Raw genomic sequence first — 16,960 nt, forward strand, 5'->3', positions numbered from 1 at the left:
CCATTTTATCCATCAAGTACATTCCAATCACAGAAACGATAATAAGTCACCATGCCTCTTGAGCCCCACCATTCACTGGGATTACTTCTGATCTGCTGCAGACCTCATTTCCTCTTTGCTAGTGCCCCATAATCTGCAAGTCTGGGATCTTTCAGGATTTGGGATGTCAGGTGGCATAGCAATTAACACAATCCTTTACAGTGCCAGTGATCACCAATTGGGATTAATTTCCTGCTGCTGGCTGTAAGGAGTTTGTGCATTCTTTCTGTGATCTGGTTTCTCCTGGGTGCTCTGATTTCCTCCCTCATTCCCAAGATTCATGGGCTAGGGTTAGTAAGTCGTGGGCATGCTATGTCGGCATTGGAAGCACGATGACACGTGGGCTGCGCCTGCTTCCCCAGTACATCCTTGGACTTTGCTAGTCATTGGCACAAACAATGCTTTCACTGTATGTTTCGATATACATGTGACAAATAAAGTTCCAAGAATTGGCCCACTCTGTTAGAAAAGGTTTCAATGATAAGCACCCTTACTCCTTTGAAGCAAAGGGAATTACAGAAGCATGAGAGAGGAGTTGGCCAAAATTGATTGGAAAAGAACAGTGGCAGGGATGACAGCAGAGCAGTGATGTCTGAAATTTCTGGAAGTAATTTGGAAGGCACGGGATATATACTGTACATCCCGAAAAGGAAGATGAATTCTGACGGCAAGATGAAACAACCGTAGCTAACAAGAGAATTCAGAGCTAGCATAAAAGCCAAAGGGAGGGAATATAATAGAGGAAAACTCAGTCGGAAATTAGAGGTCTGGGAAGCTTTTAATGACCAACAGAAGTCAACTGAAAAAGTCACTAAGAAGGAAAAGATGGAATATGAAAGTAAGCTAGCCAATAATATTAAAGCGGATGCCTAAAGTTTCTTCAGATACATAAAGTGTAAAAGAGTGGTGAGAGTAGATGTCGGACCACTGGAAAACGATGCTGGAGAGGTAGTAATGAGGGAAGAGGAAATGGCAGATGAACTGAATAAGTATCTTGCATCAGACTTCACTGTAGAAGACACCAGCAATATGCTGGCGGTTCCAGGTGTCAAGTTTCAGAAGTGTGTGAAGTTACCTTTCCTAGGGAGAAAATTCATGGGGAATCTGAAAGGTCTGATGGTAGATAAGTCACCTGGACCAGATGGTGTACACTTCAGAGTTCTAAACAAGGTGGCTGAAGACATTGTGGAGGCATTAGTAATGATTTTTCAGGAATCACTGGATCCTGAAATGGTTCCAGAAGACTGGAAAATTGCAAATGTCACTCCACTGTTCAAGAAGGGAGAGAGACAGAAGAAAGGATATTATAGGCCAGTTAGTCTGACCTCAGTGGTTGGGAAGATGTTGAAATCAATTGTTAAGGATGTGGTTTCGGGGTGCTTGGAGGCACATGATAAATAGGCTGTAGTTAGCATGGTTTCCTCAAGGGAAAATCTGTTGGAATTCTTTTGAAGAAATGACAAGCAAGATAGACAAAGGAGAATTGGTTGATGTTGTGTACTTGGATTTTCAAAAGGCCTTTGACAAAGTGCCACACATGAGCATGCTTAAGTTAAGAGCCTATGGTATTACAGGAAAGATACTAACATGGATAAATCAGTGGCTTATTGGCAGGAGGCGGGGGGGGGGATAAAGGGAGCCTTTTCTAGTTGGCTGCCAGTGACTAGTGGTGTTCCACAGGATCTGTGTTAGGACCACTTCTTTCTACTTTTTATGTCAATGACTTGGATGACAGAATTGATGGCTTTTTTACAAAGTTTGCAAATGATATGAGGACTGGTGGAGGGGCAGGTAGTTTTGAGAAAGTAGAGATGCTATGGAAGGACTTTGTCAGATCAGGCAAAGTAGCAGATGGAATAAGTGTCAGGAAGTATACAGTCATGCACTTTGGTAGAAGAAATAAAAGGATAGACTATTTTCTGAATGGAGAGAAAGTTCAAAAATCTGAGGTGCAAAGGGACTTGGAGTCCTCATGCAGGATTTCCTAAAGGTTAATTTGTAGGTTGAGTTTGTAGTGTGGAAGACAAATGTGATGTTATCATTCATTTCTAAAGGACTATAATATAAAAGCAAGGATGTATTGTTGAGACTTTATAAAGCACTGGTGAGGCCTCTGTTGGAGTATTGTGAGCAGTTTTGGGCCCCTAAGAATGCGCTTACACTAAGGAAGTTCACAAAAATGATTCCAGGATTGAACAGCTTGTCATGTGAAGAGTGTTTGATGGCTCTGGGCCTGTATTCACTGGAATTCAGAAAAATGAGGAGTGACCTCATTGAAATCTATCAAAAGATCTTGATAGAATGGATGTGGAGAAGATGTTTCCTATGGTGGGACAGTCTAGGACCAGAGGACATAGTCTCAGAATAGAGGGGTGTCCTTTTAGAATGGAGCTGAGGGGGAATTTCTTTAGCCGGAGTCGTGAATCTGTGGAATTAGTTGCCACAGACAGCTGTGGTGGCCAAATCTTTACGAATACTTTAGTTAGAGGTTGATAGATTCTTTATTGGTCAGGGCATGAAGGGATATGGGGAGAAGGTTAAAGATTAGGGCTTAGAGGAAAAATGGATCAGACATGATGAAATAGTGATACAGAATCAATAGACCAAGTGGCATAATTCTTCTGCTGTATTTTATGGTCTACTTATAGATCTGGTTTCAGATAACCTGAATCTGTGGAGGTGGTTTGATGCAGATGTTACCCCAGAGGACCATGCACCATCTATCTCCTAACCAGAGTCTATGCAATGTCACCTCTAAACAGAGTGATGGCAAGGAGGTGAATGGTTCATCTCCAGCTACCCTTGTTTCCTGCAACAACCATTGGGGCTCTCCCACTATCCCTCCCTGCCAACAGGAATGCTAACATGCAGGTACAGCAACAGAATGGTGCTGTTTCTTCCTAGGTCTGTGATTACACCAAAAGGGAGCTTTTGCTCTTGTACTGTGCCCTGTGATGGAAGGAAACAACTATAAAATGTGAAAGAAGGAACTGACAAGGATGGAAGCGCAAATGTTGAGGCTGAATTTTATTGGAAATGCTGAGACTTTGCAAGTGCAGTCATTTTTTCATTTCCCAAAAGTCTCTGCTCTTTTCTGTACAGGCATTATAAATAGGTTGGTGCAGAGCAGCTTATAGTCCAGCTTTAATCAGCTGCCCACTCTATATCTTTCCCAGCTGTGGCTGTGACTATAACACTTATTTCTTTTCCAATATTTTTATTAATTTACATATAAGAATACAGAGTACAGGAAAAAAAATATATATATTATACTAAATGGCATATAAAGACTCCTTACCCTATATTCATACAGGTTAATCAATTCGTAACATTGAAATATAGTCATTTTATTATATTTTTAAAAATCTAACCCACTACCAAGACTGAAGCTGATTAGTAAAGAAAAAAAGGGAAAAAAATTATTAGTGATCATCTGTGCTTTAACAACAAATCAAAGGTTTTGAAAATAATTCAGAAAAGAACCCCACAGTGTTTGAAAGTCTTGACTAGATTCAGAGGTTCAGCATCGAATTTTCTCTAAATTTAAACATCACATCACATCGCATAACCATTGGGCGTGAATCGGAGGGGTCGCATCTTTCCATTTAAGCAAGAGCGTCCTTCTGGCCATAAGAGAAATAAAAGTCAAAATGTGCAAGTCAGATGACTTCAAAATAATATCCTTTCCTCCAACAATACCAAAAAAAGGGGTCAAAGGATTATGCTTAAAGTTTACTTTGAAAAGTATCGAGAAGTTTGAAATACTTCTTTCCAATATTTTTCGAGACTCGGACATGTCCAAAACATAGGAATGAGTGAAGCTTCTCCATTATTACATTTATCACAATACGGAGATATATCTAAATAAAAACAAGACTACTTATCCTTAGTCATATAGGCGCTATGGACCACTTTAAATCGTAGGAGAGTGTTTTCGGGCACATAACGATGAAGTATTAACCAATTTAAAAGTTTAATTCCAAGTTTCCTCAGAAATTGAAGTTTGTGGGGGTCACGTGGGGTCTTGGTACGGAGTAGGCGTGTGTCCCGGGAGCTGCACCTACCTTCACCTTTTGCCTCACCCAAATAGCAGTTATTTCTTATTTTTTAAGTGACTGAAATGAGCTGTTACGGGCTGAACGAAATGATGAAGCCAGGTAAAGGGAAGAAACAAGGAAAAGGTGCAGGAGAAGAAGATTCTAGCGAGGGGTCCGTGAAGCTAGCAGGCCCAGGAGAAGCTAAAGTTAATGCTGCTAGCGCCCCGGTCCCAACTACCATTGAAGAAGTCCTTGTGGCGGTAAACAAACTGTACAGTTTGGTAGACGGGAGACATGCAGAGCATAATAAGTCAATCATGAACCTAACAGCGGCTCTAACCGAAGTCAGTAAGCGTGTCTCTTTAATGGAAGATACCGCCGAATCGTATGAGAGGTGAATCGATGAGTTAGAGAGGTGGCTTGAAAGCCTAATATCCCAAAACACGCAGCTACAGGCTAAAGTGGATGACCTTGAAGCTCGGTCTTGCCATCAAAACATTCGCATTATCGGGGTTCAGGAGAAAACCAAAAGGAATAAGCCGACGGAATTTGTAGTCACGTTGCTTCCAAAGTTACTGGGGGAAGAACATTTCTACCAGCCGATTGAAGTGGACCGTGCCCACCGGAGCCTAGCACCTGCTAAAAATGGCAGGCCAAGAGGCTACACCACTACCAGGTGAAAGAGCTGGTGCTATGGTTGTCCAGGGAGAGAGCTCCGCTGCTATATGACAGGCGTCCGGTGTTCATTTACCCAGATTTAACCTCGGCTACCATGAGGAAACATCAAGATTTTTGGCACATTAAGGAGAAATGCAAAGCCAGGAAAATTAGGTGTGGATTCCGGTATCCGGCGAGGTTTGTAGTTACAGTTAACAATACCACCCGTACATTCAGCACTGCAGCCATAGCGGAGGAGTTCCTGAGCCGAGAAATTAAAGATTGGCATTCGGACACCGTATCAACCTAAAAACGGATTAACGCTGGGTTACTGGATTCGTCGTTGATTGACAGCGGCTTCATATGGAGACTGTTTGTTATGTTCAGCGCATGAGGATCTGAAAAATAAGCTCACACCTAGACGTGGGTGAGGACTGATTGTTACTGTTTATTTTTATATTTCATAGTGCATTTGTGAAGCGGTGTTTCTCCCGTGTTTAGTGAGTAATGGGTAGTTATCTCGCTATTCCGGGCCATGTGTTGGCTCTTGGATATAGCTTTGACTGTAGGTTAGGGGTATGGAAGTACTACTCCTGGTGTGTTTTTATTTTTGGGAGGGTTTTTTTGTGTTTCTCAAGGGGTTGTTACAGCACATCTATTTGTTCGAGTTACAGTTTGTGTTATGCCATGACCATACAGCATATTTTTTTTGTTAAGCAGCAGATATGACATCTAGTTCGCATATGCACAGCATTGGTGAGACTAAACTTGTCAGCTGGAATGTACGGGGGATGAATAGTCCACTGAAGAGAGGGAAGGTGTATGCACATCTTCGTACACTCAAAGCTGATATTTGTTTTCTCCAAGAAACGCACATTAAGAAAACAGCAGTGAAAGTGTTTTGTCCCTCCTGGGCATCTCAGGTCTACCAGTCGAATTTTAGTACTAAAACTAGACGTATTGCAATCCTAATTTAAAAAAACGGTACCGTTTATTACACACAAACTATTGTTGACCAGAGGGGCAGATATGTAATAGTAAGTGGAATATTAAATTCTATAACATTGACACTAGTGAATGTGTACTGGCCCAACTTCGGTGATCCAATTTTTTTTCAGAACCTCTTTAAGACCATGCCTAATCTGTCTGACTCTAACATAATTGTAGGTGGAGACTTTAGTTGCATCTTAAACTTCCGCCAAGTTTGTTCACTTAAAAATAGTGTAACACTTAATAATCTCATGCAATCGTATAACATAGTGGATATTTGGAGGCTTCTTAACCCCACGAAGAAGGATTTTTCATATTTCTCCACAGTACATAAATCCTACTCTAGGATTGATTATTTTCTGTTAGATTCGAAATTGGTTTTGTCAGTAGTCAGCTGTAGTTACCATAATATATTTATATCGGATCATACTCCTGTCTCCCTTATACTCAATTTGAACCACAAAAGAGGTGAATATAGTTGGCGTTTAAATAATGCTTTGCTAAAGGATAAGGATTTTTGCTCTTATCTTTCAGATAAGATCGATCTATACTTAAGCACCAAGATGTGGGCAGTGTTGATGATTCCACTCTTTAGGAGGCCAGGAAGGGGGTTATTAGAGGTTGCATCATAGCATATGAGACAGCGGAAAAAAGAAGATTCAAGATAAGGTTAACTGAAATAGATGATCAGTTGGCAATTCTGGAAGCTTCTTACAAAATAAACCAGGAAGCAGAGTTACTTAATAAAGTTACTGCCTTACGGTATGATTATAATTCTATAATGTCCAAGAGTGTCTCAAAACTACTTACACAAGTCAGACAGAGGTATTTTGAGCTTAGTGAAAAGCCCCATAAGTTATTAGCCCGTCAGTTAAGACAGATGCAGGCCTCCGGGGCCATATATCGTATAAAGGCGAAAGATGGCTTTTTATTGATAGACCTGGAAAAGATTAATAAGTGTTTTGCGGAGTTCTATGCTAATGTTTACCAATCACAAGGCGGTCCGGACGTTGAAGCAATGGAAGCATTTTTTGATAACCTGAATCTGCCCACGCTGTCAACAGATTCAGTAAATACACTTGATGCTGATATAAGCCTAGATGAGATCAAGAAGGTCATCTCTTCCCTCCCCAATAATAAGGCAGCGGGTCCGGATGGTTTTAGCATGGAATTCTTCAAAGTATTTGGTCCAGGATTGTCACTTTTGCTCTTACAAATGTTGAATCACTCTAGGATAGCTTCCAGATTGCCACCCACTTTATGTAAAGCCAATGTTTCTCTGATTCCAAAACCAGGCCGTGAGGCCGAGGTGGTTTCATCATATCGCCCTATTTCGCTGCTGCCCATTGAAACCAAAATTCTTGGGAAAGCCCTGGCCAATAGGTTAAAAGAATGCTTTTGTTCTATTATTCATCCAGATCAAACTGGCTTTATGCCAGGTAGACATATGTATTTTAATTTGTGTCGTCTTTTCAATCGTTTATATACAAAACATGCAGAAGAGGCTGTAGTCATTTCATTAGATGCGCAGCATGCGTTTGACCAAGTGGAATGGCCATATATGATGCTTGCACTTAAGAAATTTGGATTTGGACCATCTTTCATAAAATGGATTGAGATAATTTATTCACACACATCTGCTTCTATTATCACTAATCAGAATATTTCCTCCCCTTTTGCAATCCATCGTGGGACTCATCAAGGCTGCCCCCTTTCTCCGTTTTTGTTTGCAGTTATCATTGAGCCACTGGCTGTTAGCATCAGACAGGACCCTTTGATATCTCCCATTGATATGCATGGACGTAAGGTTGTTCGTCCATCATTGACGTCGATGAGGACCTCGACACCATTATGATGGTGTCGAGACTAGCGCGTGATTTGGATTTAAGTGAGGGAGAGTTGCACAGCGTCAGCCTCACTCTCTCTTCCCAATTCCCATCTGGATCCAGTGGCAAGACAGAGTCTAGACGGCTGGAGATGGGACTAGGCACACTGGATGACCAGGACGTCTTCTGTGTCTTGTCCTGCTCTACACGTTCCACGACGCTTGCAGAGACCGCCTTCTTGACCGTTGGACCTTCCATTGGTCTCGTCCGCTCAATCCGCCGAAGTCTGTCTTCACATGCTGGGATAGACAACTCCCTATCTCACCGAGGGTTTGAGACCCGTCGGTTACCCTCACCTGGTTTAGCCGGCTTGTCGAAGCCATTGCCCGGGGTGTGGCCACTGTCGCATGCAAACAGCTACGGGGAGCCACAGGTGAGAGCTGAGTGCCAGGTGGGGACCAAAGGTGGACTAACCGCCCTAAAAAGGACGCGACATGTTCCCCCACCAGAGGTGCCACCCCTCCCTAACACCCCATATACCCCATAAACATCACCTTTCGTTATACGCTGACGATGTCCTTTTATATATCTCCAGCCCACAAACATCAATACCCACCCTTCTGACTCTAATTAATAATTTTGGTAGTTTCTCAGGTTTCTCTGTTAATTGGGATAAGAGTGAACTAATGCCAGTCACTGCAGTGGTTAATACAGCGTATTTACAGTCCATTCCCTTTAAAATAACCTATGATCATTTTTCCTATCTTGTTGTGACTATTACAAAAACCCCAGATGACTTTTTGCAAGTGAGTTGGCAAATTCAAAGTTGAGCAGGTTAAACGCAATATTGACTTTTGGAAAACCCTTCCAATTTCTTTGGTGGGGAGGGTTAACACAATCAAGATGATTGTACTGCCACGATTTCTTCATCTTTTCCAGTCAATTCCATGTTTTATTCCTCTGTTATATTTAAGCAATTGGATTCAATTATTATACCCTTCATTTGGAATTATAAAGCCATTAGAATTACTAAAAAAACACTCGTCAAAGCCCAAGGAAACAGGTGGTTTTGCCCTACCGGACGTTAAAATGTATTACTGGGCTGCCCACCTGTCCATTCTTGCATGGTGGAAAAAAGGCCCACCCTCTACTTCAGACTCGTGCCCAGCATGGTTACTCATAGAGCGAGTGCTTTGTAAGAAGACTTCCTTACCAGCTCTCCTTAATAGCCCCACTGCAGTTAATATGTCACACTTTAGTAACAGCTTCATGGTTGGCAGCACTATAAGAATTTGGAAGCAGATTCAACTACACATTAAAGCCCCAAAAACTTATATTGACACTTCGATTTGTGACAATCATTCCTTTTTGCCTGGCCTGAATGATACTGTTTTTTCTACCTGGAAACAGAGAGGCATCTGTCGTGTGGGTGACCTATATATTAATGGAAACTTTGCCTCATTTGCACAGTTACCAGCAGTTTACAATATCCCTACATCTAGTTTTTTTTAGATATTTACAAATTCAAGATTATGTTAGGAAATATATACCTAACTTCGAAGTTTTAAACAAACATGAGTCCCTGGAGGCAATAAATAAATTTGATCCTGTTACTTGTAGAGCGGTATCCTATTTTTATCAGATCCTACATAATGGAGCTCGGGTAAATACTGCAGGTCTTAAACAGACATGGGTGGATGAACTGGCTATAGAGCTGATAGAGGAGGTCTGGGGTGAGTGTTTAAAGAGAATACATGACGTTCGGTTAACGTCAGACACTGACTTATACAGTTTAAAACAATGCATAGACTCCATTATTCCAAAGAAAAGTTGCACAGTTTCTACCCTAGTGTTTCACCAGTTTGTAATAGATGTAAATCTGTGAACAGTAACTTATCACATTCATTCTCGTCATGTTGTAAGCCTTATGCATACTGGAAAAGTATTTTTTCCTGTTTCTCTGAGGCTTTTGGGAAGCGGTGGGAACCAGACCCGCTCATAGCCATCCTTGGAGCAACAAGCTCCCTATCTTCAGCCAATAAGTATGAAAAAAATGGCTGTGTTGTTTGGAAAGGTGATTGCTAAGAAGTTAATCCTGCAAATGTGGAAAATGGACTCTGTGCCTACGTACGATCTGTGGCTGAGAGACTGTCAAGAACTTTACATTTGGAGAGACTGAGACTATGTAATGAGGACAGAGGGGACATCTTTGAAAGGATATGGGGCCCTGTATTGGACTTTCTCACGGGGTGAGGACTGAGGTTTTTTGGTGCAGTGCACCTCTGCTGTGCATGTTTACTTTTGCTTTTATATTTTTCTCCCTTTTGCTGCTCAATATTTAGTTTGATTTTGTTAAGGTCATCGTTTTTGTGGATGTGCTATTTTTTTTGTTTTTTTGTTTGTAACAAAAAAAAAAAAAAAAAAAAGAAATTGAAGTTTGTAAATCTTGTTCCCAAAGATTCTTAATTTTATCTAAAGGAACACTTCTCATTCCCAACAGCATATTATAAATATTAGATATAGGTCCATTATAAAAAGGTTTCAAATTAAAAATTACATCTAGTAGATTCTTATCAGGACTTTTAGGAAATATACTTATCTGAGACCGTAAAAAATCTCTTATTTGTAGGTATCGAAAAAAATGAGTTTTGGGTAAACTATATTTAGTTGACAATTGTTCAAACGAAAAGAGACTTCCCTCTACAAACAAGTCCTGAAAGCATTTAATACCTAATCTATCCCATTCTTTAAAAGCCACAACAATCATAGAGGGTTTAAAAAAATAATTAGAAAAAATGGGACTTGAAAGAGAAAATCTCAATAAGCCAAAATATTTTCCGAATTGTATCCAAATTCTCATAGTGTAACTACCAGATTATCAGTTAACTTACTCAAAAACAACGGAAGTGAGGATCCAAGAAGAGAAATAATAGAACAGAGTTAGCTTCTAAAGAAACCCACATTGGGTAATCCTCACAATTTATGTAATATAACCAGAATGTAAGATTTCTTATATTAACTGCCCAATAATCAAATCTAAAGTTTGGTAAGGCTAATCCTCCATTCTTTTTATCTTTCTGAAGATAAATTTTATTTAATCTAGATAACTTATTCTTCCATATACAAATAGTCAAGAGAATCAAAAAAATAAAAACCAGCAATGCCTGATTTAATAGTATCCAATTTAATAGTATACCAATTTAATAGTATCCTTTTTGCATGATTCAATAGGGTAAGAAAATTTTCTTTAAATAGACACTTATAGTTTTTAGTGATTGTTACACTTAAGTAAGTAAATTGGTTTCTTACAATTTTAAAAGGAAGGTTAGAATTTGTTGATATCCAATTGTTCAAAGGGAAAAGTTCACTTTTATGTAGGTTTAATTTATAACCTGAGAACTGGCTAAAACAGGAGAGTAAAGAAAGCACATGGGGTAATGCAGTCTCAACCTTAGAAATAAATAGCAGCAGATCATCAGCGTACAGCGAGACTTTATGAATAATGTTTCTCTCGGTGATATCATTAGATTCTCGAAAGGCAATGGCTATGGGTTCTAAGGCCAGATCGAAAAGCAAAGGGCTAGTGCCACATTGAAGCTTAAATGGTTTGGAATTATGAGAATTAGTGATAACCCCAGCGGAAGAAGCTAAATAAAGTAATTTAATCCATTGAATGAAAACGGGTCCAAAATTAAATTTTTCTGAAGTTTTAAATAAATAATTCCATTCAACTCTGTCAAAAGCTTTCTCAGCATCTAGGGATACCACACATTCCAATATCATGTTAGAAGGAGAATAAATAACATTTAATAACCAACGAATATTAAAGTGAGAATATCGATTTTTGATAAATCCAGTTTGGTTATGAGAAATGACAGATGGTAAAATATTTTCAATCCTATAGGCCAAAACTTTAGATAGGATCTTAGTATCAACATTAAGTAAAGAAATTGGTCTATAAGAAGAGCATTCAGTTGGATCCTTATCCTCTTTAGGAATAAGCGAAATAATACTATTTCTTAAAGTCCCCATACATAGTCTTCACCGTAGCGGATGGGGCATGTGTTATCACACAGCACATGTAATGCTTAGTCATAGTCATACTTTACTGATCCCGAGGGATTACTGTTGCACCAACCAAGAATAAAGTATAAATATAGCAATATAAAACCATAAATAATAATATGTAAATTATGCCAGATGGAAATAAGTCCAGGACCAGCCTGTCGGCTCGGGGTGTCTGACCCTCCAAGGCAGGAGTTGTAAAGTTTGATGTCCACAGGCAGGAATGACTTCCTATGACGTGTGCCAGCGGCTGTGTTGTTTCCACACCAGTGGAATGTTAGAACTGAGTGCTGCATTGGAATATTAAATGCTCTGTTTTTGATAAGCCTGATCTGAATCCTCTGAGATCAAGACCATTCCCAGCCTCATCAAACGCTTTTTCTTCTGCATTTGCCTAATTATACTCATTTATGTTTGACTCTAGGTTGTAGGAAGCTCTGGTCGGGTGTATCACTGCCTCAGTTCCTGCCTCTACTGCTCATGTGTGGCTTTCACCTACTCCGTCTTACGAAGAAATGACCACCTATTGGTAAGAAGTTAAGATCAACCAGACAGAGTTCCTTCCTGTTCTCGCTCAGGTCCTGCAAGCTTCCCTGCTGCAGTGCAATTCCAGTTTGAATACTGTCTCCAGTGCTTTGCCCATGTAGCGATGAATCAGAGTGGGAATATGAGACTGGCATTGAGAGATTTCAGACAAGCTGTGAGGCCAAGGTCAAAGTTGCAGAGCAAAGAATTGGGTAAAATACCGTAGATCCAGCAGGAAACAGGCCTTTCAGTTCGTTAAATGTACAACAACCATCAACCGTTCCATTTACACTAATCCTACATTGATCCCACGTTATTCTCCACACAAATTCCCATCAACTCACCCCAGGTTCTACCACTCACCTACATACCAGGGATAATTAGCAGTGGCCAGTTAACCTACGAACCAAACCAGACTGAGTCTGCAAGATGCAAGGAGCACTTAGAGCCAGGCTGAACATCAAAATTTGCCTCTGAGGATTAGTCATGTGGAGTGCTTTGTTTAATTATACATAAAGTAATTTATAGCTTTGGACTGCTTTTATATTTAGATACATGTGCCAAAGATTATTTACAGATTACTCTGTTTAAGTTACTAGCTAATGGTTTCCGATTTTAAAATAGATTGACTAATGACATGATTTATCTGATTAGCAGCATAAGGTCCTGTAGGATCTAATGGCTGGGTTGTCAGTGTGGTTGCTGATGGTTCCTCGAGCAGAAGTGTCCAGAAGCAGGATTAGGGCTGACTGTTCTCCATTAGTGTCCAAACTTAAAGCACACGGTATTGGGGGTATGGTATTGATGTGGATAGAGAATTGGTTGGCAGACAGGAAGCAAAGAGTGGGAATAAACAGGACCTTTTCAGAATGGCAGGCAGTGACTAGTGGGGAACCGCAAGGCTCAGTGCTGGGACCCCAGTTGTTTACAATATATATTAATGACTTAGACAAGGGAATTAAATGCAGCATCTCCAAGTTTGCAGATGACACAAAGCTGGGCGGCAGTGTTAGCTGTGAGGAGGATGCTAAGAGGATGCAGGGTGACTTGGATAGGTTAGATGAGTGGGCAGTTTCATGGCAGATGCAAATTAATGTGGATAAATGTGAGGTTATCCACTTTGGTGGCAAGAACAGGAAAACAGATTATTATCTGAATGGTGGCCGATTAGGAAAAGGGAGGTGCAACGAGACCTGGGTGTCATTGTACACCAGGCATTGAAAGTGGGCATGCAGGTACAGCAGGCGGTGAAAAAGGCGAATGGTATGCTGGCATTCATAGCAAGAGGATTCGAGTACAGGAGCAGGGAGGTACTACTGCAGTTGTACAAGGCCTTGGTGAGACCACACCTGGAGTATTGTGTGCAGCTTTGGTCCCCTAATCTAAGGAAAGACATTCTTGCCTTAGAGGGAGTACAAAGAAGGTTCACCAGATTGATTCCTGGGATGGCAGGACTTTCATATGATGAAAGACTGGATCGGCTAGGCTTATACTCTCTGGAATTTAGAAGATTGAGGGGGGATCTTATTGAAACGTATAAAATTCTAAAGGGATTGGACAGGCTAGATATAGGAAGATTGTTCCCAATGTTGGGGAAGTCCAGAACGAGGGGTCACAGTATGGGGATAAAGGGGAAGCCTTTTAGGACCGAGATTAGGAAAAACTTCTTCACACAGAGAGTGGTGAATCTGTGGAATTCTCTGCCACAGGAAACAGTTGAGGCCAGTTCATTGGCTATAATTAAGAGGGAGTTAGATATGGCCTTTGTGGCTAAAGGGATCAGGGGGTATGGAGGGAAGGCTGGTACAGGGTTCTGAGTTGGATGATCAGCCATGATCATACAATGGTGGTGCAGGCTCGAAGGGCCAAATGGCCTACTCCTGCACCTATTTTCTATGTTTCTATCCTTTATGTGAAGAGTTGTATAATTCTCTATCTCAAAGGGCTTTCGGTGCCTAGTCTTTGAATATATTTACATATGAGATTGACTTTTTTGGATACTAGATGATTTGCAGTTCTCTCTGATCTCCTGTTCCCCATCCCTGCCATTGCACTTTGATCCATCTGCTTGTCAATCTCTCTTCTCTTACCTACTCCACTCTGCTCCCTACCCCTATCTGACATGATCTGCCTGTCATTTTACAGCCCTCCTCAGTCTACCAATCACCTCTGAATCTTCCCTTCTCTTGCTGCTTTCTCTTCTCTTTATATTTGTCACTTACCTTCTCCACTCTCAGTCCTGATACAGGGTTTCAACCTGAATGAAATGTTGACAATTCCTTCCTCCTCACAAATGCTGCCTGACTGCCAAGTTCTTCCAATAGATTGTTTGTTGCTACAGATTCCAGTGTCTGCAGTCTCCTGTAGGTTATGAGGATCAGTTGTGACTGTGATAAGAAGCACAAACCACTAGGATATTGAATAATACAGCAGACTTGAGGGACCTGGAAGTATGCTCAATATTTTTATATTAAAACATGTTTATAAGCCCTTTGAAAATGTGTTTTGTTTTGGATTTCCTGCATCTGCAGAATCTCTTCTGTTCATGATTTAGTAAAAAAAAAAGACAGTTTTGTATGTGGAACTTTTTCTTGGAAAGTGCCAGAGGATGGGGTTATTTTGTATGGAAGGATCGTGGTTTATCCAGACAGGAGAAGGGAATGATGATTTACTGTTTCCTTTGTTGACTCTCCCTCTACTCTTGACATTACTGTGCATTTCGTAGTGCAAGCATCTCCTTGCTGTTTATCTGTGCCAAGCCATGGGAACGTTCCGCCAGCTGAGAGTCTCCAACCAGCAGCTCACTACTCTGTTGCACGCCAATGAGAAGGAGTTTGAGCCTACAGACTAACATGGAAGAGGACAAAGTGTACAAGACCACAATCTGACCCTGAATCCAGCTCACCAGTCTGTTGCATGCAAAGAAGAATGAGCTTGAACCTTCAGACTAATAAAGAACAAGGTGTACAAGCCCATGATCTGACCCAAATCCAGGGTATTGGCTGAAACAAATGCTGGAATTCCTGCTAACCCATGTTTCTGCATCTAATCCAGGGTAACATTTCAATACCTTCCAAGGGGAACACCACATTATTATAGAAGAGCTCTTTAAGATGAAACCTTATTCTTTGGCCATTAAAGGACCCTATGGCATGGTTCAGAGGCAAGTAGAGGAGTAATCCTGGTGACAAGCACCAGAGACTTGTCCACCATTGACTTGAAGGCATCAGCTGTAAAAATAATTGAGATAATCTTCGGAGTATAAGAAGGTGCTTGCTGTGTTGCTCAATATGTCAGTTAACAACTTAGTTTAGCATAGACACCCATCTCGCCATCACCACATTCAGGAAGGAATGTTAACTGTCCAGTCTCCTCAAAGCCTTGCCAACGCAGAGTATGTGATACAAGATCTGCCTGTCATTATACTGCACTCTGATTCTCAGCTGTGGTGTTAAAGGCAGAATGAAGCCACTCCATCCATTGTCTCTCTGCTGTCTAAATTTTGTAAGGAGATGATCCTTAGCTTCAGTTGACCTGTGTGATTGATGCCTCTCGCCCTTTGATTTTTCTACATAACATTCTTATATTCTCTCTGCAACCATCACATTCCTCCTGCAGATGAAATTAGGCTATAGTCTCCCAGAGTTTTATAGAAGTTCAACATTAACTTTCTGTTTAATTCTCAGTGCTCTACTCTGCCTGAACTGCCAGCTTCATAAATGTGTGCACGATTTACTCAGAGCAATCTGCTCCCACAGTCTTTAGAATTTACCTGTTTTATTGTCATTCTTCCTGCCAAAAGGATCAACTTGCATTCTGCAATAAATCTCGTTTGCCTACTTATCCTCTTCATCTGTCACTAACTTCCTTACTATTTACCACACTACCAGATTTTGTCATCTAAAAGTTTTGTTTATCTCTGAACGAGAGCGATGGTCCTGCTTTGTTTCATGAGAAAGTGAGTCTGTCTCTCTCCAGCCTGAAAAGCAGCTGTTGGTCAACATGGAGACACAACTCACTGAGTTCCTCCAGCAGATTTTTTTTCCTTACCTTCCTAATTCTCAGCCCATATCCTTAGCGTAGTTACACTCCCTTTTATAGCAGCATAACTATTGGGTATCACCATGTTTTCAAACACTTTTTGGAAGTCTGTACGCTGAGTAAATTGCTTTGCGTCATCAGCTTCACTTGCCTCATCAAAAAGTACCGTGGAGATAGCTGAGCAGTGTTTACCTTTGAAGGGTCTGTCCTCAGCTTTCCTTAGTCCATGTTTTAAAAAAATGATTTAATCCTGTCCCTGATTATTTTTTCTAGTTAGTTGTTTGAATTACTTGATTTAAATAAATAACTTGATTAAGAAACATTTGAGTGAATCATGTTGTTGGATTGCTTAAGACAAACCAGTCTCTATGAGACAGCAGTTGGCAGACTGGAAGTGTCTACAACTGTAGGTAGAAGAGGTTATATCTTGGCTATCCTTTGTCACTACTTCTGAATTCAAGACAAGTTAGTCAGCTATTCTTCGGTAGAAGAGTTCTCACGCAAGTCCAGCAAGGAGCTTTAAAAACCCAGTCTCCAGAAAAGAAGGGTACCGTCTAGTGGTAAGAGTGGTAAGGCTTTGGCTCAACAGGGCTTCGGGAAGAACAGATGGAGGCAAGGTAAGTAGGTAAGTTCATTCCTTTTTTCTTATTTAACTCTTGAGAGAATAAGAGGTATGTCAACAGGCCCAGTGTTCTGTTCTGAGTGTCAGATGTGGGATTTCTGGAAGACCACCAGCCTCGCCGATGGCCGCATCTGCACCAGGTGCATGGAGATGCATCT

General features: G+C 40.8%; 1 protein-coding gene across 2 annotated transcripts in view; it reads left to right on the top strand.

The window, feature by feature from the left end:
* zswim7 (zinc finger, SWIM-type containing 7) overlaps positions 1-16,466 on the top strand; it is a 33,368-nt gene extending 16,902 nt beyond the window's left edge. Inside the window, exons 5-6 of one of the 2 annotated variants that reach the window (XM_072243415.1) lie at positions 12,039-12,143; positions 14,865-16,466. In XM_072243415.1, coding sequence (XP_072099516.1) covers positions 12,039-12,143; positions 14,865-14,990 — 231 coding nt within the window. In that variant the 3' untranslated portion in view covers positions 14,991-16,466. The other variant, XM_072243416.1, reaches the window with a different exon arrangement.
* Positions 16,467-16,960: the final 494 nt, after the last annotated feature.

This window comes from Mobula birostris, chromosome 25 (genome assembly GCF_030028105.1).
Source record: "Mobula birostris isolate sMobBir1 chromosome 25, sMobBir1.hap1, whole genome shotgun sequence".
NCBI lineage: Eukaryota > Metazoa > Chordata > Chondrichthyes > Myliobatiformes > Myliobatidae > Mobula > Mobula birostris.